Genomic DNA, 27,080 nt, shown 5'->3' on the forward strand with positions numbered 1-27,080 from the left:
TTTTTTAATTTGACAGAGTTTGACAGTGAGAGAGAGAGAGACAGAGAGAAAGGTCTTCCTTCTGTGGGTTCATCCCCCAAATGGCCGCTATGGCTGGAGCTACACCGATCCAAAGCCAGGAGCCAGGTGCTTCCTCCTGGTCTTGCATGCGGGTGCAGGGACCCAAGCACTCGGGCCATCCTCCACTGCCTTCCTGGGCCACAGCAGAGAGCTGGACCGGAAGAGGAGCAACCAGGACTAGAACCCAGTGCACATATGGAATGCCAGCGCCGCAGGCGGAGGATTAACCAAGTGAGCCATGGCGCTGGCCCCAGGGTTTAATTTTTAAGGCTTATCTCATTTTATCTAAAAGAAAGCTACTATCAAACACTATAACACTATTCATTAACATTTTCTTCACTCAATCTTTCTAAGACTATTTTTCCTAAATAACTCAAATAAGTTTTTAACTTAAGCATTGATAACCTGTGGTATATAGGTAAAATGTAAAGTATGTTCAAGCACATATAAATGCTTGAAAGCACTTTTATTATCCAACTGGTTTCCTGAAGATCTAAATGATTTCATTCTTAAAATAACTTTCAAGACACGTGGTGTTCTCCATCCACTGTCGTATATTTATTCAACAAATATTCATTGCACGCGGGCAATGACTGGTATGGGCAGAAATGCCCTTTTAGGCAGCAATGACAAATTTACAGTCGCAGCACATGGCGCCCATGGCATGGTGCCCAGCCCCATCAGATTCTTGGTAAAGTCTTGGGGAAATGAACTATGTACTACACACTGAGGATACCAAGATGAGCAGGACACGATTCTTTTCTTAAAAAGCTCATATTTCATTTAAGAATAAAAGATAGCTACTGAACAACAACCATTTTCCTACCTGTCTTGAGTTACACATTCTTCAGTTTTCAAAATTAAAAATGTGACTGGAAGCATTAACCTTGATTGTAAGGTAAATCAAAAATCTGTTATCTCGGGCTGGCACTGTGGTGCAGTAGTCTAAGCCTCTGCCTGCAGCGCCAGCCGGCATCCCATATGGGTGCTGGTTTGTGTCCCAGCTGCTTCACTTCTGATCCAGCTCTCTGCTAATGGGAAAGCAGTGGAAGATGGCTTAAGTCCTTGCACCCACATGAGAAACCTGGAAGAAGCTCCTGGTTTCTGGCTTCGGATCAGCATAGCCCCACAACGGCCATTTGGGGAGTGAACCAGCAGATGGAAGCCCTTTCTCTCTGTTTCTCCCTCTCTCTATCTGAAACTCTACCTCTCAAACAAATAAACAAATCCTGAAAAAAAAATGTTGGGGCCGGTGCTGTGACACAGTGGTTTAATGCCCTGGCCTGAAGCGCTGGCATCCCATATGGCTGCCTGTCCAAGACCCGGCTGCTCCACTTCGAATCCAGCTCTCTGCCATGGCCTGGGAAAGCAGTAGAAGATGGCCCAAGTCCTTGGGCCCCTGCACCCGTGTGGGAGACCTGGAAGAAGCTCCTGGCTCCTGGCTTCAGATCAGAACAGCTCTGGCCATTGCGGCCAACTAGGGAGTGAACCAGCAGATGGAAGACCTTTCTCTCTCTCTCTGCCTTTCCTTCTCTCTCTGTGTAACTCTTTCAAGTAAATAAATAAATAAAACTTTAAAATAAAAAAAGTTACCTCAGAAACTGAAAGAAAGAAGCGCAGAAGGGAAGGAGGAGAGGAATATTGTATTCGTAGAATTATATCAATGAACTATTTTGAATCTCTTAAAACATTTAAAAAAAAACTTAAATAAATACATTTTTAATGCCACCAAAGGGGAGACTTGAAAAAGAAGTGCTTCTGCCGTAACTTACTTGCTGACTTCCTTGTACTGGGCTATCTCCTCAATATACAGGAGGTCATGCAACCGCGACTGATAGTTGATCTTGGTCAAGGATTTGTCTAAAACGGACTGGGTAAACAGCTGGTCAGCAGACAGTGGAATCTGGTATCTGACAAGAAGGCTCTTCTCCAAATCAGTAGTCTCATTAGGTTCAAAATCTATGATAGTCTTAGAAGAAGAGTCCCAGCGCTTGGCTGTGGTCACCAGCTGCTGCTTTGCATGCATCAGATATTCAAGATCTAAATGGAAACAGAAAACACATTTATAAAGGAACACGAGATTAAAATTCCCAAGTAAATTAACACAATTTTGATAAGTGATTTTATATGCTAGAGCTAATATTTTTAAAGACAAAATAATACAAAAACACATTGACAGAATATTTTTTCCATATCAGAAATTTGTCTGTTTTAACAAAATAACATCAACAGGAACCCATATAAGAAAAAATATTTTTTTAACATCAGGCTTGGACATACCACAAATAGTTAACATTTATAAAATACAAATTAACATTTGGAATTTAACTCAAGAGAAATCTAATCTGCAAGAAGCATATAGGATAAATTCTTCATTTGATAAATTTCATCAGATGACAATCACTTGTCACCTCAAACTACCAGTATCTGCCGCATGACAGAAAGAGAGGATCAAAAACCTTGGAAAGGTTAAATCTTTCCTTATGTGGTAAAGGACAACCATCTGAAAGCTAACTTACTACAAATAAAAATCTTTTAGAAAACATTCATTAAAACACAGCTAATTCCCCCATTAAAATGTGATCAGATGTCATTCAAATGACATGTTCCAAAATTCCATTTTAGCCTCAAAGTAGAGCACAGCATCAAAATGAATGTTCCATTTCCAACACCTCTGAAAGATCGTAGCCCAATTCTAGCACAGTGTGGAAGCCACTGTAACAAGCCCTGAACCCCAGGTCGGCTCCCAGCTGCTCATATCTAGAATGCATGTGAGTTTTCAATTGGGTGGATCATGCATATGCCTAGAAAAATTAATTTTAACCAAAAGAAGTAAAGAGTTGCTCAACTAACTCATCAGGGCAAGATCAGTTTTAAGAAGATATCCTAAACTATCTGTGAAATAGGCACATATGTATAATGGCCATGTCTTGTTTAGTGAGTGATTTTGCAAATATTTAAATGTTAACATGTAAGTAAACTTACTACCAAGTGAAATTTGTCATGAATAGCAAATAACAAATTCTAAGATCTCAATAAAAATAAAATAAAATCTAAAACTATAAAGGCCCTAATTTCTAACCTTTGCTCGTTCAAAAGGCATTTCCACATGAGTTTTATTATTTCTCAAACACAAATACAGCAAGATTAAAATCGGTCTTCTCATTAAAATGTACATGTTTAAAATACTCTGGACTGACTGCTAGTTTTTGCAATAGCTTCCACAAGCAGAAGCTTCCTAAAGCCAATCGACTAAGTCTTGTTCCTAATCACTCTAAAAATGGGTCCTGCCATTCACTCATCAGATCATAGCTAAAAACAAAACATTTAAATTATACAAATACTATCATTAAAGGTCAGATGCTAAATATTATCAAGAAAGCAAAGATAGACATAATTTTCAGCCCTAATTCAAAAGTCAGAAGGAGAAATAGCAACATTATAGTGACACCAAAAAATCAGCTCTTTAAAAATAAATAAAAAGTAAACACTATTTAAGGATTCTATTTAGTATACAGCAAAAAGATATCTACTAGTCTTTAGGGATAGAGATTATTTCATAATTTTAAATTTTACTTAAATTGGTTCAGACCTTGCCTAGATCAATATTCTGTTCATACATGGTAAGAGCCACTAATTAATCCTAACTGTTGAAGTAGCTGTGACAATTTGAAAAGCTTTTTGTATTACCTATTTTATGTGCAAACCAAATTACACAGAAGGTCTTTCTACTCTGGGCTAGAGGTCTTTTTTTGGGAAAAGTGGCCCGACCAATAGTATGCCATGAGTCCCACCTTGAGTTCATTTTCAGCAGGTAGCACACCTTCAAAACAATTCTCAATGTTAAAGTTTAACCCACCTATGTTTTTATGACTACAAACGCAGTGCAAGAGAGGGAGTAAATAGCACAAGAATCCTGAAAATAATCCAGGTGCACTAGCATCAAGACATCATAGAGTCACGGCCAGTGACTACCAGTAATCTACTTCACATGAAACCGCATATCTTTCCCACCTCATCTAAACCTGAGTCACACCGCCACGTCCCTTCCTCTCATCGTAAGAGGCAACCTGCTAGGCCTGCTGAATGTGCCACCTGACCTCAGTGCTGAAAGGAGGTCGTGTCTTGAGACAGAAGCAAGGTCCCTCAAGGGGACACTGACCATGACTACTCCTGGGGCGCACTGCCACCCCAACACATGCAGCACGTGTGGCCCCCACTAACATCTATACCAGACACAGGCACTGCTCAGGGAAGCCTGGGCCTGTTCCCCCTTGGTATGAACTGTTCTTCAGCCTGGATTTAAGTTAAAGTGAAAAACACTCTGGAAATATGAAAAGTGACCAGGTTAGGAATAATATTCATAAAACTATTCAGGGAGAGTTTAACACTGATTTAATAACCAACCCTCGTAATAATAAACCTCAAGGCAATCTTGACAGAAATGACAAACCTAAGGATTTGTTATCCTGACAAGTGACAGGCAGAAATTATAAATACATTTTAAGGGGCTGGCATTCTGGTGCGGTAGGTAAAACCACTGCCTATGGCATCCCACAGGGGAGCCAGTTCGTGTCCCAGCTGTCCCACATCTGATCAAGCTCCTAGCTAATGGCCTGGGAGAAGCAGCAGTAGAGGGCCCAAGTATTTGGGCCCCTGCCACTCACAGTGGAGACCCAGATGAAGCTCCTGGCTTCAGCCTGGCCCAGCCCTGGCCATTGTGGCCAACTGGAGAGGGAATCGGCAGACAGAAGATACATTTCTCTCTCTCTCTCTCTCTCTGAAACTCTTTCAAATAAATACATAAACCTTTTTTAAAAAAATATATGTTAAAAAAAAAACCCTTAAGAAAAATTTAGATAAATTAGGAATCCACCTAATCTTTTGGAGAAGATACAAGGGAAGGGCTGCCACTCTCAAAAATGGAATTCAAAGTTGGAATAACTAGCCTGACAAGATACCCTTCCCAACTTCCCTAGCCTTTGTGTACTAAGAATATCAATGCTCACATTTCAACCAGAAAGTTACTGTTCTAGGAAAGCATCCATAGGGTGGGTTACTTTTGTTCTGAGTTGTGTCATGCAGCCTACTTGAAAACTCTTAACAGACATGCAGAGTGGAAAAGTGCTAGGTACCCAGCACAAGGGCTAATTCCTAAGAGTCATGATGGGTCAAAGACAGAGCTTATTAAAAACAATTCTTGGGGCCCGCGCTGTGGCGCAGTGGGCTAACGCCTTGGCCTGAAGCACCAGCATCCCATATGGGTGCTGATTGTAGTCCTGAGTGCTCCTCTTCCGATGCAGCTCTCTGCTATGGCCTGAGAAAGCAGAAGATGGCCCAAGTCCTTGGGCCTCTGCACCCACGTGGGAGGCCCACAAGAAGCTCCTGGTTCCTGGCTTCGGATCAGCAGAGCTCTGGCCATTGCAGTCATCTGAGGAGTGAACCAGTGGATGGAAGACCTCTCTCTCTCTGTCTCTGTTTCTGTCTCTACCTCTCTCTGTAATTCTTTCAAATAAATAAAATAAATCTTAAAAAAATTCTTTATCTAGGTTTAAAGAAAATAAGATGGAAAAAAAAAATCAGACACCGTACTCTTCCTCAGGAAATAATTTAGTTTGCAGCTTTACAAATCTTGACTGCCCAAATTAATGACAAAATAAAATCCCAAAGTCATCCCAAACTACCACCTGAGCTGTCAATTTCAAAATCCTTCCTTTCAGCAAAACTGCCGTAGAAGAAAAACGAATATCCTAAGTTTACCCATGCTTTACTCAGTCCCATATCTCTCTTAAAGAGGCTAACAAAAGTTAAAACAGCAGAGGAATAGCACAAGCATTATCTCATATTGTCTTCAACTTTTACTCAGTTGCATTTATCTTCTATTGACAAAGTATTTTTTAAAATCTATTTTTCTATTGTCTGATCACATTATAGTATACAGATGTAAGTATATAATATGTCTTTAGTTTACCAACAACTTTGGCAGTTGGGAATAATTTTTAAATCATATAAACTTTTAATAATATAACATACCTGATAGACTCAAAGTAGAGAAATGTATGATATCAAGCTTTCAGAGTTAAATATGAGTTAATTTTCAACATGTTGCTTCCAGATATTCAAAACAGAATTCCAACTCAATTTTGCCAAGAAGAAGTTTTCCATTAATCAAAGTTGTGATATAAAGTGTAAAATGCAGTTTATTTTCTAAGCAAGGGGAAAACTCACTAACTTCCTTTCTTTGTAGATGTCTTTTGCCACATATTTTTGAGAGGCTTATCTTTAGTCCAAAAAAAATTTTTAGTACATAGTGTCTTTTTCTGAACCTGAATCTCACCAACAAGGAAAAAAACTGGAAAAAGCAAAGTTAAAGTTACACACATTTCCTGAACAGTTTGCAGGATTGCCATATATTGTCTAGAGAAAAAATATTCACTCAGGGACACAAAGAGAAAAGGTCTGCATGCTTTTAATATCACGACAATAAAGTAAGAGGAGAAAGGGTGGATTTTCCCCCAAATCCAAATCTGAATCTTTAATAAGTAGGATTTTCGTTCAATACTCAACAATGTATTAGAGAGATATAAATGCCTGCTATATAATGTAAGTTTCAGTGAGTCCCACACTAAGGAAATTCTGTCCCATGACCAAATGTTTCACTGAGTCTGATCACTAAGGTGCCTGTCAGTCTCTAAGAGAGAAGTAAAGTGTGTGCTATGCCCAAATTTATTTGTTCATGGAACTTTTTACTATAGGTGCTACTATTTATTTCAGTGCAACACAGATGAGGAAACATCGAGCTGATGGATGATCCAGCAGGGTGCAAATTTATAGCTTAATGGAAGAGAAATATGTGTCCAGCATTAATTTAAGGAGAATAACTTGTTTAAACAATGAACAGCTAATCATGGGGAAGAGGCAATGAATATAGATATTTCTCATTCAAAACTCAATTTCACATCACTAAATGTGTGTGTAGAAATAACATGGTATTATAATTTATAATGTTATTAAAACTGTATGGAAATATGGTACAGCTCAGACTTAAATCAATTTCCAGCTCTGCCTGCGTTTGGCTAATGTGTTGTACCTGGAATGACTGTTCTCCTACCTCCAGGTCAAGGAAGAGCCTATAAAAAAAACTGGCTGAGACTAGAAGTCAAATTAGCCACATTGTCACACTGTCGTCACTTTAACAAAGTAGCTATCTTGCTCTCATTGTTCCTAAATATATTCCAGGGAAAAATACAAAATGGGACACTGTCATTTTGCTTCTTTATCATCTCAGAGTGTTTTATAAAACTGTGACATAACATAAAAAAATTTTTGTCCTCAAATTTTTTGCTGATAAGAGCTCTGCTGTAATAATCAGAACATAATCACCAAGATAGAAGCAGAAAACAAATATTATATATTTGCACTCTTTCATTTCTTCAGAATTCTATTAAAACTCTCAACACAATCACACTGAAATAAATGTAATCATGCAAAAAAAAAAGACCTTAACAAAAACAGTAAGCTATTCAATAACATCAATTTTAAGAGTAGAGAAATTAGACAGATCTAACTAAAAACCAGCACAAGTCAGATAATTGAATAGCCAGAAAAAGTTGTCCAAATATCATCTAATTTGTCCAAATCTTACATCAGAAAATATATTTTATATTGTTCTAGTATTTATTTTACCTCTATCCTTAAAAACAAATTTCACCATGTGAAATTACTTCAAATGATTCCAAATAAGTTCAATAAAATGCTTCATTTTCTTCAGTTATTTTCCCTAACATAACTAAGAAAATAAGAAAGAAAACCAAGATATCAAACTACAAAGAGTCCATGCAGGGAATAAAGGACATAGTACCATGAAAGAGAAGGCAGATATCCTTGTCTGTGTTAATTCCCTCTCCAATATCTGAATGAAATGTGGGATTTACTGTATTTTTGAACTGATACATTAGAAACATCAGAAACTATTTTTCTCAGTTACTAGATTCAAAACATTACTCATCTTGGACAACTCCTCTTTCAACATCTTTATTGTGTTCTGTTGCCAAGACCTGCAGGTGCTGTGGCCTTAATGGCTCTGGTCTTTACCTCTGCTTCTTTGTCGCTTGGCTAGCACCCTAATGCCAATCCTCATTTAAAACAAAAAAAAAGTTCTCCCTTTCCTAATTTCTTCATTCTGCATCTAAGCTAACAATTACCCTAATCATGGCTAATGATAAAAATAATCACTACTATTGACTGAATGCCTACCATGAGCCAAATGTCATGCGAAGCTTATTTCTGCTTCTCACAACCCTCTAAAACAGATGTTCCTAACCCACGCTACAGACAACTACCCAGGAAGCTCAGAGATGTTAAGTACTTTGCTCAGGGTCACACAGGCAATAAACAGAAAATAAGGATTTGAACCCAAATCTATTTGGCTCTCACTTTTGTCCCTGTTCTTATCCAACTACAATAGTGCCATGTATATAAGACAAAAGTGGTCAGGCTGCCTTCACTCTTCCTGAGCCTATGAAAGTGCCTGAAATCACCTTCATCAACATCTTTTCTCATTCTTACCTGCTGCAACAGTATCATTTTCTTTCATTTTTTATTGTAGACATTTAATATTTTGTATTTTAATCACACAGACTTTCATTAACTAGAATGAATTCTTGACAATACATACTTATTTCTATGGGAAAACAAGTCATAAATTACAAAACACCAATCCAAAAGCAAATTTCTAAAATATAACCCATATGTAAACCAAGAATATCCTCATACAGTTATATCTGAGAGCATGGGATGCATGCATCTCTCCTTATAACTTAAATCTCCTGATCATTTAAAGAGGTTGCTTTCTAGTAGTACTCAAGTTTTGGCTTCTAAAACCAACTTACTAGTACAGGAGTAGGCAAACTATGGCAAACAAGCCAAATCTAGCCCAAATTAGTGTGCTGTTGCTTTGAAAATGAAGTTAGTGGAAGACGGTCACACTGATTCATCTCCACATTGAGTGGCTGCTTTCTCACTGTAGTACAGAGCTGGCCAGCTGTCACAGACCATCTGGCCTGCAGAACCTGCAATACATACAGCTAGATATAGCCCTGTAGAGAACTAGATATAGTCCTCTACAGAAAGAATGTGTCAAATCCTATGCGCAGAGATTCAGACTAAATATCTATTTTGTGAACTATCATATTTTGCTACAGAAATTAATTTTCTGTGATTCAAAGAGTACTGAGAAGATGACAAAGATACATACATTTTAGTCTAAACAGGTAAGAGGGATCAAAGTAAGTGGCAAATGAACTCGGGGTAGTATCAGCACATAAACAAGGAAACTGCACCTACTTGTTAAATTTAGGCACAAATGTTGCTTTAACTTCACTAGCAGCTTTGAAGAAGACAGATTCATTCTACCTGTTTACTATGTGCAAAATACAACATCTTAGCATTTGCTCATGAAAAAAAAAAAAAAAAAAAAAACCACCTTCCAGGTTCATAAACGGGCCAGTGTGGTATAGAGTGAACAATAACCTATAGTCAGTGCAATAACAAACTTCCTACTGCCCTCCTATATGCAGTGTCTGTTAAATAAATACTTGGTATTTGTTAAATAAAGCACCTGCAAATCCAACCAAAAGTCAAGGAAATGTGGGCTAATGTATCCTTTCCTTGTCCTGTTGGATCCAAACATAAAATCTAAGTATCCGCAGTAACATGAAAACATACAGAGTAATTCATCTTCTGCAGGTGGCTCACACGTTGAAACCAGGGACCTCTTCCCAAGAAACGAAAGCAGATCCTGTTAAAAGCACTTTGGTCCTTCACCCTAGTGCACAGTGAATAAACAGACTGGCTTCTGAAGGCTGATAGTTAGGACTTTGCCTTCAGAGTTAGCGTACCACACATAACTTCAGCAAAGCTTACTGGAGTCAATAGCACATGGAAACAGACATTATAGGTATACACACAATTACCATCAAAATTACATACTACCCAAACTAATATTAAAAGATTTGACTGTGCTAAAATCATCTTAATTTACAATGAAATTGGTAGACCAAAATAGACCTGATCATCTAACTCATACAGTTTTGGGGAACTGTAGCAAATTTTGCCTGATAACCGGAAGAAGAGATCAGGGCACAATGTGAACTGTTCTAAGCCCATTACACAGTAAATGAGTCAATTAACTTGGGATCATTTATCCTTATCATTCCCTCCCTATCCATGGAATATTCCGGGGCCAATACATCTTTCAATGTTGCCTTTAATACATTGTATCAGGGGAAAAAAGTCTAAATATTACCTTCTGTAGAAGCTGCATCAATCATTACTCTTTGCATGAGTACTGGTTCCAATCCAAAGTCGAAAACTATGGTTTGGCGAAAAGTTCCAAATATTTCTGTGTTAAATGCTATCCCGACTTTATACACGTAATGATCTAATCCATTTTGGGCCATCTTTCCTCCTATCCATTCTTGACAGTTTTCTGGGACTTCTTGTGATACCTGGGTAGTACTATCTCCGGCAGATATTGCAATGATACTAAAATGAGGACGATGAGCATCATAAAGCAATGCTACACGATACAGCATTCTTGCAGGCTACAAGGAAGTTAAAATAATTCATTGAGTACAAGGGGGTGAAAAATCCAATTGTAATTGGGCTCTTCAAAGAAAATATTTCCATAAGGGGCTTTCACTTTCCCATGCTTCTAATGTATAATGTTAAAAACAACAAATCGTGCTCATAAGCCACTTAGAAAAAGTCAAAATAGTCAAAAAAAATCAGCTGTTAAGAAGCTATATTATACTACATCACTAGCCTCCCTGCACTTTCTGTGATATGTCCATCTTTCACTGTGACAAAAGCTGTCATCACCCTGTGTAGTACTTGACCTCCAACTTCCCAGACCTTTACCTAATAAAGTTTTAAGTAGCCTCAAGTAGGAAGCCTTCATAAGAGGGCAGTTACCTCTGAAAGTACTGGATTGGGTTCAAGGCTGAAGCCAAATGTTCACTGATTTTTCATCCCAAAAAAGAGAGGGTACAGTGGAAGAAATGTCACTAAACACAAAACTTCTCCACTGAATATATTCACAGAAATTTTTCACTTCAATTCTATCTTAAACTCTGACGATTATAATTTAAGATGGAAAGTCCTATAGAAAACATCTCATATTAAAAATCCATTTCAGAATTTGTGATTTCATCAAATCAAATGTAAAAATAAGTTGCCATTGTTTAAAAATCTTAGAATTTCCAGACAAGCAATTCAAGTTTTTTAAGTAGTTAATTGCAAGCCATGAACCCCATCCTATGTTCCAAGCTTAGGAGCCAACATATCAAAAACTTCTTCATCAAATAAATATGTAAGCATTCTGAATATCTACAAAGATTGTATCTCCAAGTCAAAAACTGCACTTCTTTTTTTTTTTTTTTTTTTTTTTTTTTTTTTTTTTTTTTTTTTTTTTGACAGGCAGAGTGGACAGTGAGAGAGAGACAGAGAGAGAAAGGTCTTCCTTTGCCGTTGGTTCACCCTCCAATGGCCGCCGCTGCAGCCGGCGCACCGCGCTGATCCTGGCAGGAGCCAGGAGCCAGGTGCTTTTCCTGGTCTCCCATGGGGTGCAGGGCCCAAGCACCTGGGCCATCCTCCACTGCACTCCCTGGCCATAGCAGAGAGCTGGCCTGGAAGAGGGGCAACCGGGACAGAATCCGGCGCCCCAACCGGGACTAGAACCCGGTGTGCCGGCGCCGCAAGGTGGAGGATTAGCCTATTGAGCCACGGCGCCGGCTAAAAACTGCACTTCTAATGATCAAAATACAGGAATACACTTTAGCACAATATGGAATCTACAGAAAAATGTACTTAGTGAAAAACATTTCAATGTTCTCTCATCACAGAGATTTAAGGGTCCAAAAAAGCCTTGAGAAAAATGAACAAAATTTATGTTCTTTAATTAGCACAAAATTCATACCTTACAAGTGAGTGCAAAGGTCCATGTCTGGTGGGATTTTTTGGTGCTGACCGTAACGGACAGGTCAGGATCATGTTCAACCTTCACCCCTTCAATACACTCACTAAGCTGAAAACAGAAAGCAATTAACATTATATTTTCATTGCTGAAACAGTACAAACACCAACTTTTAGCATGGTAAGTAAATGTCAACAGTAAAGACTGAAGGAACTTGTTACCAAGTCAGGCATTTTATACATTCATTTTCAGTTTCTTTTGTAGGAACAAAATACTTAAAAGTTAAAATAAGTGACAGAAGCAACAACAACCAAAAAACAGCAGACCAAGTCTGCCTAAATCAAAGTCATTAACATATTATCTACAGATCTCCAACCAGATGGTTTAGTTCTGCTTTTATTTTACCACTTGGGTCTACTTTTGCCACTAAAAACATTTTATCAAGAATCAAGTTGTTCATACAGAAGGTAAGGAAATAAGCAAAAATACTATACATAATAAATCAAGATTCAAATAAGTTCGTTGTATAAGACAAACAAAAAAAATGTAGTTTATTTCCTCACCACTTTCTCAGGAGATAACGAATTCATCCACTTTTCTATTAAGGTTTCCACGTAACTGCCTGAGAGTTGTTTATTCTCATTTTGCTGTTTCAGTTTTATCAATCGTGACGCGTATCTCTTCTGCCATTCTGCTAGTTCTTCCTGGGAATGTGCTGAAGTACACTGGGCACCATACCTACAGATTCCTTGCTCTAAAAATCTAAGTAGAATGGGAAAGACTGTTTTATCATACACTTTGCTGAACCATTTGAAAGACAAACTTCAGCATTTGCCCTCTGCCTCTTCAATAGCAAACCCAAAACAGCTCTGAAAGGCCACATTTATTGCACTGTCGTACAGAGGAGGGAGAACTTCAGGGAACAATGGAAATGACCAAAACAGCAACTGCCCACCTTCCCTGACAAGTAGGTCCTAACGTGCATAACACGGCCGTGACCCTCAGGGGATCCTGTCACACAGAACACACGCACGATCACTCCTCCAGACCCTCAGGGGATCCTGTCACACAGAACACATGCACGATCACTCCTCCAGACCCTCAGGGGATCCTGTCACACAGAACACACGCACGATCACTCCTCCAGACCCTCAGGGGATCCTGTCACACAGAACACACGCACGATCACTCCCCAGACCCTCAGGGGATCCTGTCACACAAAACACACGCACGATCACTCCTCCAGACCCTCAGGGGATCCTGTCACACAGAACACACGCACGATCACTCCCCAGACCCTCAGGGGATCCTGTCACACAGAACACACGCACGATCACTCCTCCAGACCCTCAGGGGATCCTGTCACATAGAACACACGCACAATCACTCCCCAGACCCTCAGGGGATCCTGTCACACAGAACACACGCACGATCACTCCTCCAGACCCTCAGGGGATCCTGTCACACAGAACACACGCATGATCACACCTCCAGACCCTCAGGGGATCCTGTCACACAGAACACACACACGATCACTCCTCCAGACCCTCAGGGGATCCTGTCACATAGAACACACGCACGATCACTCCCCAGACCCTCAGGGGATCCTGTCACACAGAACACACGCACGATCACTCCTCCAGACCCTCAGGGGATCCTGTCACACAGAACACACGCATGATCACACCTCCAGACCCTCAGGGGATCCTGTCACACAGAACACACACATGATCACTCCTCCAGACCCTCAGGGGATCCTGTCACACAGAACACACGCATGATCACTCCTCCAGAGAGGCTCACTGAAGAGTAGCTTCCTTTGTCATACACAATTTCTTACACAATTTCTCTCAGGACAGCATTTTTTTTAAAGCCACACTGACATCAAGTAGATTAGCTCAAAGTTCTGTATATTAGGAATTTCATTCTGAAAAAAATTTAATATGTTATTAAACTGTCATTTTAGAGGTTCTATTTTTTACCTTTAAACCTAATGCTTTTAGTCTTTGCTATAGTACTGTTATTTATATTTCATTGAAAGTATTAGATGACATCAATTTGCCTATAAGTGCTAAGTAAATTTAGAACAGAAATTTTATATTACAGAGTCACACATTTACCCAACAGTCACATTCAAGTCTCCAAAGAGTAAATTTCATAAATGTCAATAGTAAAGGACAGAGTTAATAATTTCTCGAGTTTTATGACTCAGAACAATAGGGTGCCAATGGCCAACTATAATGCAGTATACAGCAGGAAGAGAGGATTTTGAATGTTCTCACAACAAAGAAATGAAAAATTTTCAAATTTTCAATGCAAATTATACAACTGACAATTGTAGAATGTATACATACAAGTACATCAAAACATCATTTGGCACTCATTATATGTAAGTACAACCATTTGTCAATCAAAAATAATTTTTTTAAAAGAAAATTCAATTGATAATTTGTGGTGGGGATCAAAACAGATAAAGAAAAGATTCCAATCACTAATTTTTAAAGTTTTAAATATTCTGCAAAACTATGGGTACAACCAGTTCTTAAATGAATGAAAGCATTTTAAAAAACTAATGTACCCCTATGAGGGAAAAAGATGAAAATCAAATTATAAATAGCAAAGTGGACACAAGAGACTTTATACAAATTTCAACTAGAGAAAATATGGCTAATAAGAAATACAAAATGAAACACAGCACAATGCAAATTACCAAACAGTTTACCATATTTGAAAAGGTGAGTATATCTAAAATTGCTCCTGATGGTTCAAAAAACACTTAAATTTAAAATTATACCATTTATTAAATTATCTTATGCTTCAGAAAACACATGTAAAATAATGTATGTATGGTTAAGTACAATATGTCTTAATGAACCAAATATCTGTCTATTGGTTTGTTTTGAATTATTTTCTTTAAAAAGTGCAAGTTTTATACTTTTATCTAGGCTATAAATCTAATATTTCCTTTTTATACAATTGTGTTCTACCTCTCTTATAACATGATGCTACCAGGATTTTCGATATTTCTATGTAGTTTTCTTTATTTCTACTACAAAATCAAATCAATGTCTTAACCAATCATCAAAATGACACAAATTTTCTTCATTATCATAAAGCAAATGAAAATTTATACCTAAATTCCTAGTAGTTGCTAGTTCTTATAAAAAGAACTAAGTAGTTCACCTTGTAAAATGTGACTTCAACAATTCTTTCTACAGTAATAAATACTTATTAAATTTTGAAAGGTTAGTTCTTCAAATATAAATTATTCAAAAATCCTGTATAATTATTACATGAAGGTATTTTTATATGCTATTAAAATAATTTAATATTTTTCTATTTTATGCTCTATTTCAGTTTACATGAAGTAATTTCAATCACAATAACCCGGGTAAATTTCACATTAACAAGACTGGCAACTAAGTTCAGCCACAATAATACAAGTGGTTTACAAAAGACTTTTGAACAAAATCTCAATAGCCTGCATTTACATCACCTGTTGGTAATTAAAAGGTGGCTGCTGAATATTGTTTTGACTTTTATTATTTAATGACAATGGCATTTTTTACTCCTGTTGCAAACAGAAAATAAACTACTCTTAAAAATAAACAGGAAATAAACTCAATCTTTATACGTTTTTTCTTTAACATATTATCTTCTTTAAATTTGAATTATTACTTATTAAAGACTGAAGGAAAACTATCTCTCCTCTCAACGAAGACCTGCAACTGGTTTAAAAAATGTATTAGTTCACATTACCTTTTACACAGAGTATATTCCTCGCTACTCGTGATTCCCCGAGGTGGTGGGCGGAAATGCCAAGCATTGCAAGACCCTACGGAGGAGCCAGAATATAGTCTTATAATTTGAGGCTACCTAGTAATTTTAATATTTAGCTGAAAACAGTACTATAATTTACACACACACACACACACACACACACACACTGCCCCAGATGATGAAAAAAAGGACATGGCACATTTGCTTCTATCAAAAACAAACCAAGAAGCTGAGTTAAATCGATCACCCATATGACTAAGAATCTCTGAAGAGGCAGTCCCCAGCAGCTGCGTCAGGTTGGTGACCCTTTGTCCTAGCAACTGGTGGACATACTTTCACTTCAATCTCTTTCCCAACCACTCCCAAGGGTGGTTTGCTTGTCACTGCTTAGCCTGGGATGTGTCTCTATTGGGAATTCCTCAGGAATGAAAAAACTAGGGTCTTGGAAGGAAATTCCACTACTGCACACTGAATGCTAAGAGGATCCACGTTGTAATTCATGTACCCTAGGATTGTCTTCCACATGTCACTGTATACCATAATCCTTTTTTTTACACTTGAAAGTTGGATCCTAAGATAGGAGCTAAAAAATATATCACCTGTTTATATTTGAAAACAGTGAGTTGATTTTTTTAGGTGAGGTGCCAAATAAGGCAAGGAAAATAAGACTTAAGAGAGAAAAGGCGCAAGCTTTAGAGGCTAAGCAGGAAGTTTTCAAGGACCTCATAGACATTTCCTATTTCTTTTCAAGTCACTGCGGCTCCCCCTACCCCAAAAACATGAAAGAAAAAGAAAAGATAACTCCAGCAGCTTAAGTGTCAAGCTGTGCTTCGATCTTACCAGCTGTGTGACTTTGGGGAACTCTAAACCTTAATAAACACCAGCTTCACCCACTACCAAGAACACAAAGAAGGACTCAGCTTGCGAAAGCCACTACCATGGGACACAGCAATGAGCAAACACTCAGGACTGCTGGTCTCTCTTCCCTTTCCCGGGCAAGAGGAGAGCAGAGAAGATGGTCACATTAATTCGGGCAAGACCAACTCAGTTTACAGATCAGAACTCCCAAAAAGTTTCATTGTACTAGCCTAAGACAAGGAGAGAAAGAAGATTCTAAGACCGGGATCTGAATTTAGTCCTGGACAGATGCAAAAGGATGAACGCGACAAGAACCCAAGTCACCTCCTATCTCCATTACTGCAGTATTCTATGAGAAAGTGCAGAGAGTAAACTGCTTTCATCTATACCGACTTCTTAAAATTAAATTTTTACATTCAACCCACATCTCCATTTACATGTATCATAACCCAGTGCACCCCCTGCCCTCCCAATGCTCAAGTAAGAAGCACAGCCTGGAGGCACAGAAGCTACACAGAGTGTGGTACTCACCCTCATCTAAGTCTTCCACGTGATAGCCAGAGAGGACGTTACTAGTTGCTGTCTGCAATTTTTCAAATGAAAGACACTTTTAAAATAAGAAATAACCAGTTCATGTGGAATTAAATTTGCAACATTAAAGGTGGAGTTGAAAGGCTTAGACATTTTTAATAACAAATTGCAAATGATATTGTTCTTTGTTCTATAATAAACCTTAATTATGTGTGGATAAGAAACACTTGAGAGGCCTTCATTGCAGAAATGATACAGACCCCTTACATAAAAATTACCCAGTAAAAGAAGGAAGTCTAAGTGCCTAGTCCTGAACTCCACAAGAGTAGCACCGTCCATTTCACTCTCCACTTCCTACCATCTACAGAATAACCAGCCAGAGAGGTGCCTTTTCTTTTCCTGTGGAGCTAATGGGGCACTACTGCTGCGGGCCCGGGGAGCAGGTCCCGCCAAGTCCCCCGCACTATGGAACTTGCCCTCCCCCCTCGGTGGAGTCCAGGGCTGTGGACCTGCTTGCTCTAACTTCCTCACATGAATCTCCAACCTCTGCCATTGGCTCTACCTTTTCCCTAAGCTCCAGAGGCCCTGTTTCAACAAAGTGGCAACCATAGCACATATCCCTAATGAATGTGCAGCCCAGAACATGCTGGATCATGTCAGCCACACGTGGATTTACTGGCTGTAGTCTACAACTGACTTTCTGCATTCCTGTACCTTCCACAGTACCTGGTACATAACAGGTGCTTGGCAAATATCAGAGGGATGGGTGGAAGAATGGAAGCATGGGTAGATGGACGGACAGATCGTTGAAGCACTTCAAACACATTAATGTCCAAAACTAAATTCACCACCTTTACTCCAAATCTGATCCTCTTCCAGTGCTCCTTACCAAGTTAATGGATTCTTCCCCCTCAAAGAGAGCCAGCTCTTCCATTTTCTTTCCTGATATGAGTATTCAAATCTTGCCCAAGCAGGTCCAGAATCTCTCTAATACTCTATTTCCAGTGCCATTGTCCTCTAAAAGGTCCTCCTTATTATCTGTTTCATTGATTCCCTTAATCAACTGAAGGTTTTCCAATCTAAGCCTGTACCAAAGAATCTAGGTCTTTACTTAGCTGCTCCCATTTTTCACTCAGATCCCACAGTAATACCACCATGATTTCCCTACACAGGGTTCATCTCTTCTTTCTCTGCTTGTACTTCGATTATAGTACTTTCTGTATATGTATTAGCTACGTGCATTCCCAACAGGCCTGTCAGATTGCTTTTTATAAAGTATGTATGTACGCATGTTTGTATGCATTTGAAAGGCAGAGTGACAGAGAGAGAGAGGGAGGACAGAGAAAGAGATCTTCCATCCACTGGTTCACTCCCTAAAAAACTCCCCAACAGTCAGAGTTGGTCAGGCCAAAGCCAGGAGCCAGGAACTTGATCTAGGTCTCCCCATGTGAGTGGCAGGAACCCAAGTACTTGAGCCATGATCTGCTGCCTCTCAGGCATGTTAGCAGGAAGTGGGACCAGAAGCATGGGATAGCCGGGACTCAAGCCAGGCGCTATGATGTGGCTGCAGGCTTTCTAAGCGACGGCTGAACATACTGTGCCAAACGCCCACCCTGCAGATGGCTTCTCATAGATACCTCAGCTTTCCACAGCCTGGAACAGCACAGGTGCTCCATGAATGTTCAATGGAATCGAGAAGGGGGAAACATTATCCCAAGATGCACCTTGGAATATCTTGTGCCATGGAATAAATACCCTAAAGGCTAATTGGTTATAGATGAAATAACACATTCACTATGGTTTGTTTGGATAAGATGGCTTCTGACTCCCACTTAAGCTCTTACTATTAAGTTTTTAAAAGATAACCTACTTTAATAAAATGAGGGACTGAATATAAGAATACATAAACTAACAAATCAGAAGCAATTATTCATATTATAAATATCCTACACTTCATAAAAAAGGTTCTTTTAAAGGCAGAAATTCTACAAATAAGCTCTATGTGCTACTCTCTCACATCAGCCCTTAAACTATGATTCAACTTATGCAGAATAAATAATATAAAACCTAAAGGTTCAATATATTTCAATTTCAAATATAAAAATTTTTGAGTTACCTCCTCTTCAAAACTTATCCAAATAAATTTGCCAAATACACAAGATAAAGAACGGAAACAACACTCTTTTAGTTACCATTTCAAGGCTGTAAAATAAAGCCTTAAAACATTTACTCAATTGTTGGAGGGGAGAAAAAAAAAAAAAAAGGAAAGAAAACCTGGTGAGCTTCCCAATTCAGCACAAGGGACAATCCACTGAGGGGCAGAGCAAGCCAGGCTAACACTGCAGCACTCAGCACAGTGCTGATCTGGAAACCAGCACATCCTCATCAGAGAGAGATGGTAGAGTGAGCTTAGCGTGCCTGAATATTTGGCTATCCTTTTTGGTTCCAAGGTGTTATGTTTGCTTATTTGAAAAAAAAAAATTATTCATTTATTTGAAAGGCAGAGAGAGACAGAGATGAAGTCAGAGGCTTCATCTGGGTTTCCCATGTGGGTGCAGGGCCTCAGTGGTTGGGCGATCTGCCACTGCTTTCCCAGGCATATTATCAGTGAGCTGGATTAGAAGTAGAACAGCTAGAACTTCAATCAGCACCCACAAGGGATGCCAGCATTGTAGGCAGTGGCTTAACCCACTATGCTACAATGCCGGCCCTTAAGTTTGCTTATTTTTAATTTTTTACTTATTTATACTACAGGCAAAGAGACAGAGAAAGAAAGAGAGCTCCCATCTACTTGGTTCACTCCCCCAAATGCTGATGACAGCCAGATCTGGGGCAAGGGCAAAGCGAGAACCTGGGAACACAATCCAGGTCTCCCGCCTGGATGGCAGGACCCAGTCGTTTCAGCCGCCACCACTGCCTCCCAGGATCTGCATTAGCAGGAAGTTGGAGTCAGACATTGAGCTCGCGCACTCCAACACGAGATGGAAGCATCTTAACCACAGGGTCGAACGCCTGCCTCCAAATTTGCTTTGTAAACACTTTTTATAATGCTCAGAGCCAGTGCAGAAGGGCAACAGCAAACAGTTTATGACCTTTAGTCCTCATTGACACCATCAGGGAAAGCAGCCAAAGACTACAGCGTGAGAACTCATAAACTCACAATCAAGTCTACTGATAAGATGTTTTCTGTTCTACTAAAGAGTATTTGTTTTTGCTTTTATGAATCAGTCTTTAGTTTCCACTCTTTACTCTCATTCACTAGGACTTACAAGCTAAATACAAGCACAGACCAATCTTTAAACAATAGATCATTGCTATTTTTAAATATGTTGTGTGCAATAAAAACACAGAGAACATTGTTAGTTGGCTTTTTCTAGATGGGTTTTATTGTATCAGTTCACTAACCAAAAAGAATACTACTCTGGTCACACAGAAAAATAATTACAAACAAAACTTTAAGTCACTTCTTCCAAAAGCACAGTCCCAAAAAAAAGTAAAGTGTTATTTGTATCCTTACAGGTAAAAAGATTATAAACATTAAAAAAATAAGCTTTTAAAAATGTAGTTGTATGTGGTTATCAAATGTAAAGCTGTTAAGTCAGTTAAGGCAATAAAAACTAAAAGTAAGCCAAAAAAAGTAGTCTTTTTATGTTCTCATTCTAAAAGTCTAAAATATTTACAATTGTCTTCTGTTACATCTTAGATATTTAAAGGACGTACATATATACAAGAAATGGCTTTCATATTAATGAGAACTTTCTTGGTTCTCACCACAAAATAATGTAACACAAAGAAAGTGAAAACTTAAAAGACAAGGCCCAATACCAGCAAATGCAGTTTGTGGAATGCCTGTCTTGTTCGCTGACTACTTATTGGAATGAACCGGGATGCGTGATTAGATTTGGAACAGGAAAGGAATTCCCATTCACAGAGGTCAAGGTTGATGTCCAGGTCTCTGTGCACCCAGTGAGCCTGCATGCAGTGCCCGCATCTCCCTCTCCCTGAAAGCAGCACTTCTCAACTCTCAGCTTATTTGTCTCTGTCACTGATCACCTGTGATCCAGTGATTTATGCAGTACCAAGGCTTACTCTTCTCCTCTCATGAATCATATCTATAATTATCTAATTAACTACTTAATTAGCTGTCTATCTCCTCCCCAAGATTGTAGCTTCCCAGAGGCCCAGGACCATGGGTGCCTTGCTCAGCATTGTATCCTTGACATCAAGCATACTACCCAGCACACACAGGAGGTGTTCAGTTGTGGAACAAGGAGGCCAAGCAATCACTTTACAAGAGCTCCCTGTTTCTTTAATCTTCATTTATTTATATGAGAGACAAAAACGGCAAGCAAGAGGGAGAGACAAACGGACCCCATCTACTAGTCAACTCTGCAAATGCCAGCAGCAGGGCTCTGCACTGGGCAGGATGAGTCACGCTGCCATATGCAGTGCCAGCATCCCATATGGGCGCCAGTTCAAGTCCTGGCTACTCCACTTCTGATCCAGCTCTCTGCTAATGTGCTTGGAAAGCAGCAGAAAACGGCCAAAGTACTTGGGCCCCTGCACCCACGCAGGATACCTGGAAGAAGCTCCTGCCTCCTGGCTTCGTCCTGGCCCAACCCTAGTCATTGCAATTATCTGGGGAGTGAACCAGTGGATGGAAGATCTCTCACTCTCGCTCACTCTCTCTCTCTCTTTCTCTCTCTCTCGTATATACATAAATTAAAAAAAAAAAAAAAATGCCTGCAATAGCTGGATCAGGCCAGGCAAGGCCAGATCAGGCCTAAGCCAGAAGCCAGTAATTTAATCCAGATCTTCCACAAGAAGGAACCTAACTGCTTCAGCTATTACCATTTCTTTCAAGGGTCTACAATGACAGGAAGCTAAGCCAGGAGATGGAGCTGGGTACCAAACCCCAAAACTCCAAATGGAATACAGGTACCTTGACCCATGTCTTAATCATTAGGCTAAACCCCAGCGCCCAAGCTTCCACTTATGATCAAAGCTGACAAAATGGCTATTTTTAAGGAGGTCATTAAAAAGAACTTATTTTTATATGCCGGAATGAGAAATGGAAGTTTAAGACTTGCAAAGGCACGCACCTTACAGGCTGTGCTGTCTCTGGCCTCCCACGTGCTTTCCAAGCCCTTCACTGGAGCAGTTTTGTTCACCATTTACCCTGACATACCTTTCTAACTCCTAAAGCCATTCCCTCAAAATACATCCTGAAGTCCCAAACTTCTTCTAGTTGCTTAAAGAAAAACAAGAAGCTTGCTGCACAGCAGGTTAAGCTGCCAGCTCCAACACCAGCAACCCCTATGGGTGCCAGTTCAAGTCCCAGCTGCTCCTCTTCCATTCCAGCTCCCTACTAATGGAATGGGAAAAGCAACTGAAGTTGGCCCAAGTGCTTGGAACCCGCCACTCATATGGGAGACCCTGAGAGAGTTCTAGGCTCCTAACTTCTGCCTAGCCCAGCCCCAGCCATTGTGGCCTTTTGGGGAGTGAACCAGCAGATGGAAGATCTGTCTCTCCCTCTCTAACTTTGCCTTTCAAATAAATTAATAAATCTTTAAAAAACATACAGAAACTTAAGAGCTATCTCATTTTTTCTAGTCTCTCATTTCTAATAAGATCATTTTCTAACAGCCAGAAGTTAAGCTGAAAACTAAAATTTCCCAATCATGTTTCCATTTGCTGGCTAAAAATAGCTCTTGGGAATTAGGGACAGAACAGAGCTGGGAAGCAGAGGAGACATAAGAAGCCAGGCTCTGATAATGGGCCAAGTTAGGTTACAGCGGATGGTCAGAAGGTCCCATCACCCCGACTTGACAGCCTCACCTTCTTGTCTGACGCCGCAAGGATTTTGCATGCATTAATACAGAAGGCTCACTAGCCACTGAGTCAAAGGCTTCCTAAGAGATCCGCTGAGTAGTCTTACCTCTGTTTCTGTGAGAAGTGTTTTTAGTCTTGTCAGATCTTTTGTTACCATCCCATTCTGAAAGAGTTCGTAAGAAAATGAAAAAAAAAAAAAAAAAACCAATTAGTATCGTAGATTTTCATGATGGCAATTTAGCTCAAAATCTCAGTTGTTTCTGAAGTGTATCTGTAAAAACAATGTTATCCTCACCCTTACCCCACCACCATTCACAGTTATAATAAAGCTGCACATCTACAAGAAAAAATAGAGAGGTGAACAGGAAAAACTACTCAGTGTGCCTTTCTGATAAGTAAACACACTGTAGTGCTTTAAGTCAGCTTAATGAACTCCTCACAACAGGCACCACTGAAGAGCAAGAGAGCACATGAGAAAAATAAACCTAAAACTTTTTTACCTTCTTCCCTAAGATTTTTGGCTTCCATGTACAAGCTCAAACAGTTAATCATAACTGAGAGAAGTTCACATAAAATGATCACACTGCTTTAAAGATGGCTTATTAATAAAGTTATTAAAGAAAAAGTCACTTATCAGATTATCAGTGAATTCAGATTTCACTTGAGATTTAAAGGTAAACTGCTTTGTATTTTTTTTAACGATTTATTTATTTATTTGAAAGGCAGAGTTACAGAGAGGAGAGGCAGAGAGAGAGAGAGCTCTTCCATCTGCTGGTTCACTCCCCAAATGGCCGAAATGGCCGGAGCTGCGCCAGTCCGAAGCCAGGAACCAGAAGCTTCTTCCAGGTCTCCCACGTGGGTCAGGGGCCCAAGGACTTGGGCCTTCTTCCACTGCCTTCCCAGGCCTTAGCAGAGAGCTGGATTGGAAGTGGAACAGTCGGGACCCAAACCATTGCCTATATGGGGTGCCGGCACTACAGGCATTGGCTTTACCCACTACGTCACAGCACTGGCCTCTTGTACTGGTTTTAAATTTAAAAACCAACAGTTAAAACTGTAATATATTTGACTTAATTTTAAAAAGGTGTTTAAGGACAGAATTATCTTAACAGGGTCCAGTCTGTGGCACAGCAAGTAAAGCTGCCACCTAAAACACTGGCATCCATATGGGTACCAGTTCATGTCCCGGCTACTCCATTTCCAATCCAGCTCCCTGCTAATGGCCTGGAAAAAGCAACAGAAGACAGCCCAAGTGTTTGGACCCCTGCCACTTACGTGGGAGACAAGACCGGGAAGAAGTTCCTGGCTCCAGCCTGGCCCAGCCTTGGCCATTGCAGCCATCTGGGGAATGAAGAAGCAGATGAAAGATCTGGCTCTGTCTCTCCCTCTCTCTAACTCTCAAATAAATAATAAATCTTTTTTCAAAAAAAGAAGTATTAATAATAAAAAAATCTATTTTATCATCAACTTAGGACTAAACAGTTCTATAATTTTGCTATATCAATAACACTGTTTGTTTGTTTTTTAAGATTTATTTATTTATTTGAAAGGCAGAGCCACACAGAGGTAGAGGCAGAGAGAGACAGAGAGATGGAGGTCTTCTATCTGCTGGTTCACTACCCAGATGGCTGCAATGGCCAGAGCTGAGCCCATCCAAAGCTAGGAGCCAGGAGCTTCCTCCAAGTCTCCCATACAGGTGCAGGGGCCCAAGGTCTTGGGCCATCCTCTACTGTTCTCCCAGGCCACAGCAAAGAGTTGGGTCGGAAGTGGAGCAGCCGGGACTCGAACCAGCGTCCATATGGGATGCCGGCACTGCAGGCAACAGCCTCATCAGCTAAGCCACAGTGCTAACCACAACACAGTTAAGTTTTAAAAGACCCATTTATGAATCTTACGAAAACAAAAGACATTGCTAAACTAATTAAACTATTCCTCAATAATTTCTAAGACAATGAATAAAATATCATCTGAGCTGGATCATTATATTACATTCAACAATAAACCAAGTACTTTTTTTAACTTTCTGTTTTTTTTACCCAAACATATTTATCTGCAGTGAAAGCAGATATACTCCAGATTTTCACAACCTACATCAATGCAGAATGAATAAGGGGAACACTATGTGAATTTGGGGGATTCACTCTGCATGGCAAAAGATGTATTTTCTCGTTTTCTCTGTTGCCATTACATTCCAAAAACAGTGCTGGCAAATTCTGTAGAAATTACCAACTGGTGAAAAAAAAAAAAAAGCGTATCTCTTTTCTTCCAGTCTCTATAGATCATCAATTGTAAAGTCTCAAAAAGCAGTCTTTCAATTATCTCAACCAAAATAGAAAAAAAAAAATCTGGAACATTAAATTCTGTACTGTAAAAACTGGATCTCAAAGTCTGAACAGAACTGGATAACTTCATCAGAGTGGTCGTGAATATTGACTTACAGACAAACCGGCTTCAGAAACCAAAGTAATTGGGGCCGGCACTGCGGCGTAGCAGGTAAAGCTACTGCCTGTAGCACCGCCATACCATATGGGCGCCAGTTCGACTGCTGGCTGCTCTTTCAATCCAGCCCCCTTCTAGTGTGCCTGGGAAAGCAGCAGAGGATGGCCCAAGTCCCTGGGATCCTGCACCAACGTGGGAGACCGGAAAGAAGTTCTAGCTTTGAATCAGCTCAGCTCCGGCTGTTGCAGCCATTTGGGGAATAAACCAGCAGATAGAAGACCTCTCTGTAACTCTGACTTTCAAATAAATAAATTAAATCTAGAAACCAAAGTAACTATGACTTAGTTTAGACAGACTTAAACATTTAATAAATGCCTGAATTTAAAAACTCTGTAAGAAGGCTGTATGTACACATGAGCATTTTAAAACCCAAATATATCACCATGTTCTGTTAAATTACTTTGAAGTTCATAAAAGTATCTGCAATTCTTATATACATTCTCTCAAACTACAGGAATCAGGTGACTACACATCAATTTGTTCAAAAGAAATAAGTATCTCAAGACACTCACAGCCTTTGATTTCAGATAGGAAGAATTAACATGAGACACACTAATGCCTGAGGTATCCATTACAATCTGGTTCCAGGCATTCAAAAGTGGAGCTCATCAACATACCAGGGACTCTCCAGTCAGAGACTTGGCGAGGACGGCAGAGACGAGCTGGAGCTTCCCTTTCAGCTGCATGCAACAAAGCATTGCCCGAAAGGCACCTTCTCCCTTGGCCAGTCCTTCTCCCAGCACTGCCGTGAGACAACATGGCATTCAACACAGCGCTCTCGATTGTTAATGTCAACACATTTTCACAAGCATATTAACAGAATAATTTCAAATACTAGAGGAAAGCAGTGGTGTTTCAGTTCTGTCCAACACATGTATGAAGGGATATGAACGTGGCGACAAACATATCAACCCTAATACGGCCTACAACCAGTTACAATCACACCAAAATCACCATGGAGAATTAATCTGAAAGCTCTCTAGTGGAGGTGTGCACTGAGGCAGAGCAGGCTGAGCCACCACTTGGGATGCCAGCATCCCATATCTGAGTGCCTGGGACCAAATTTGGCCTCCACCTTCCATTCCGGCTAAGGCAGCTGGGGGACAGCAGGTGATGGCTCAAGTGCCTGAGTCCCTACCACCCACAAGGGAGACCTGGGTGGAGTTCCTGAATCCTAGCTTCAGCTTGGCCCAGACCTGGCTGTGGTGAGCACGGGGGAATGAACCAGGAGATGAAAGTTCTCTCCTTCTCTCATTCTACCTTTCAAATAATTAAATAAATCTTACAAAAAAAAAAAAATTCTCCATTGAATAACATTGTTCAACTTTCTGGGTAAAAGGGGCCTTTTAAATTGCAGATTTATTAACTGAATAAAGTTCCTACATTTTATTCATAAGAACTGCAAATTTCAACATGAGATATTCCTAAACAATTAAGGATTTTTGATTTAAAAAACAGCATGACTAACTAAAAATCCAATTGCCCAGTAACCACAGGAAATGCTATCCAAATTGTTTACAAGTGTTTATGGATTTAATTTAATACA

General features: G+C 39.6%; 1 protein-coding gene across 12 annotated transcripts in view; it reads right to left on the reverse strand.

Moving 5' to 3' along the window:
• HELZ (helicase with zinc finger) overlaps positions 1-27,080 on the reverse strand; it is a 182,608-nt gene that overhangs the window by 114,456 nt on the left and 41,072 nt on the right. For 10 of the 12 annotated variants that reach the window (XR_016223506.1, XR_016223505.1, XM_051825839.3 and 7 more), the window contains 8 exons: positions 26,152-26,276; positions 23,142-23,198; positions 17,204-17,255; positions 15,794-15,869; positions 12,598-12,796; positions 12,038-12,145; positions 10,367-10,664; positions 1,833-2,100 (listed from right to left, as the gene is read on the reverse strand). Coding sequence is in view for 10 of the 12 variants with exons in the window: in XM_051825839.3 (XP_051681799.3) it covers positions 1,833-2,100; positions 10,367-10,664; positions 12,038-12,145; positions 12,598-12,796; positions 15,794-15,869; positions 17,204-17,255; positions 23,142-23,198; positions 26,152-26,276 (1,183 nt within the window). In the remaining 2 variants the exon portion in view is untranslated. The remainder of the gene's footprint in view (positions 1-1,832; positions 2,101-10,366; positions 10,665-12,037; positions 12,146-12,597; positions 12,797-15,793; positions 15,870-17,203; positions 17,256-23,141; positions 23,199-26,151; positions 26,277-27,080) is intronic. The other 2 variants (XM_089316769.1, XM_089316768.1) reach the window with 1 other exon arrangement.

Source organism: Oryctolagus cuniculus, chromosome 17, assembly GCF_051225735.1.
Source record: "Oryctolagus cuniculus isolate XC-2025 breed Fujian yellow rabbit chromosome 17, ASM5122573v1, whole genome shotgun sequence".
NCBI lineage: Eukaryota > Metazoa > Chordata > Mammalia > Lagomorpha > Leporidae > Oryctolagus > Oryctolagus cuniculus.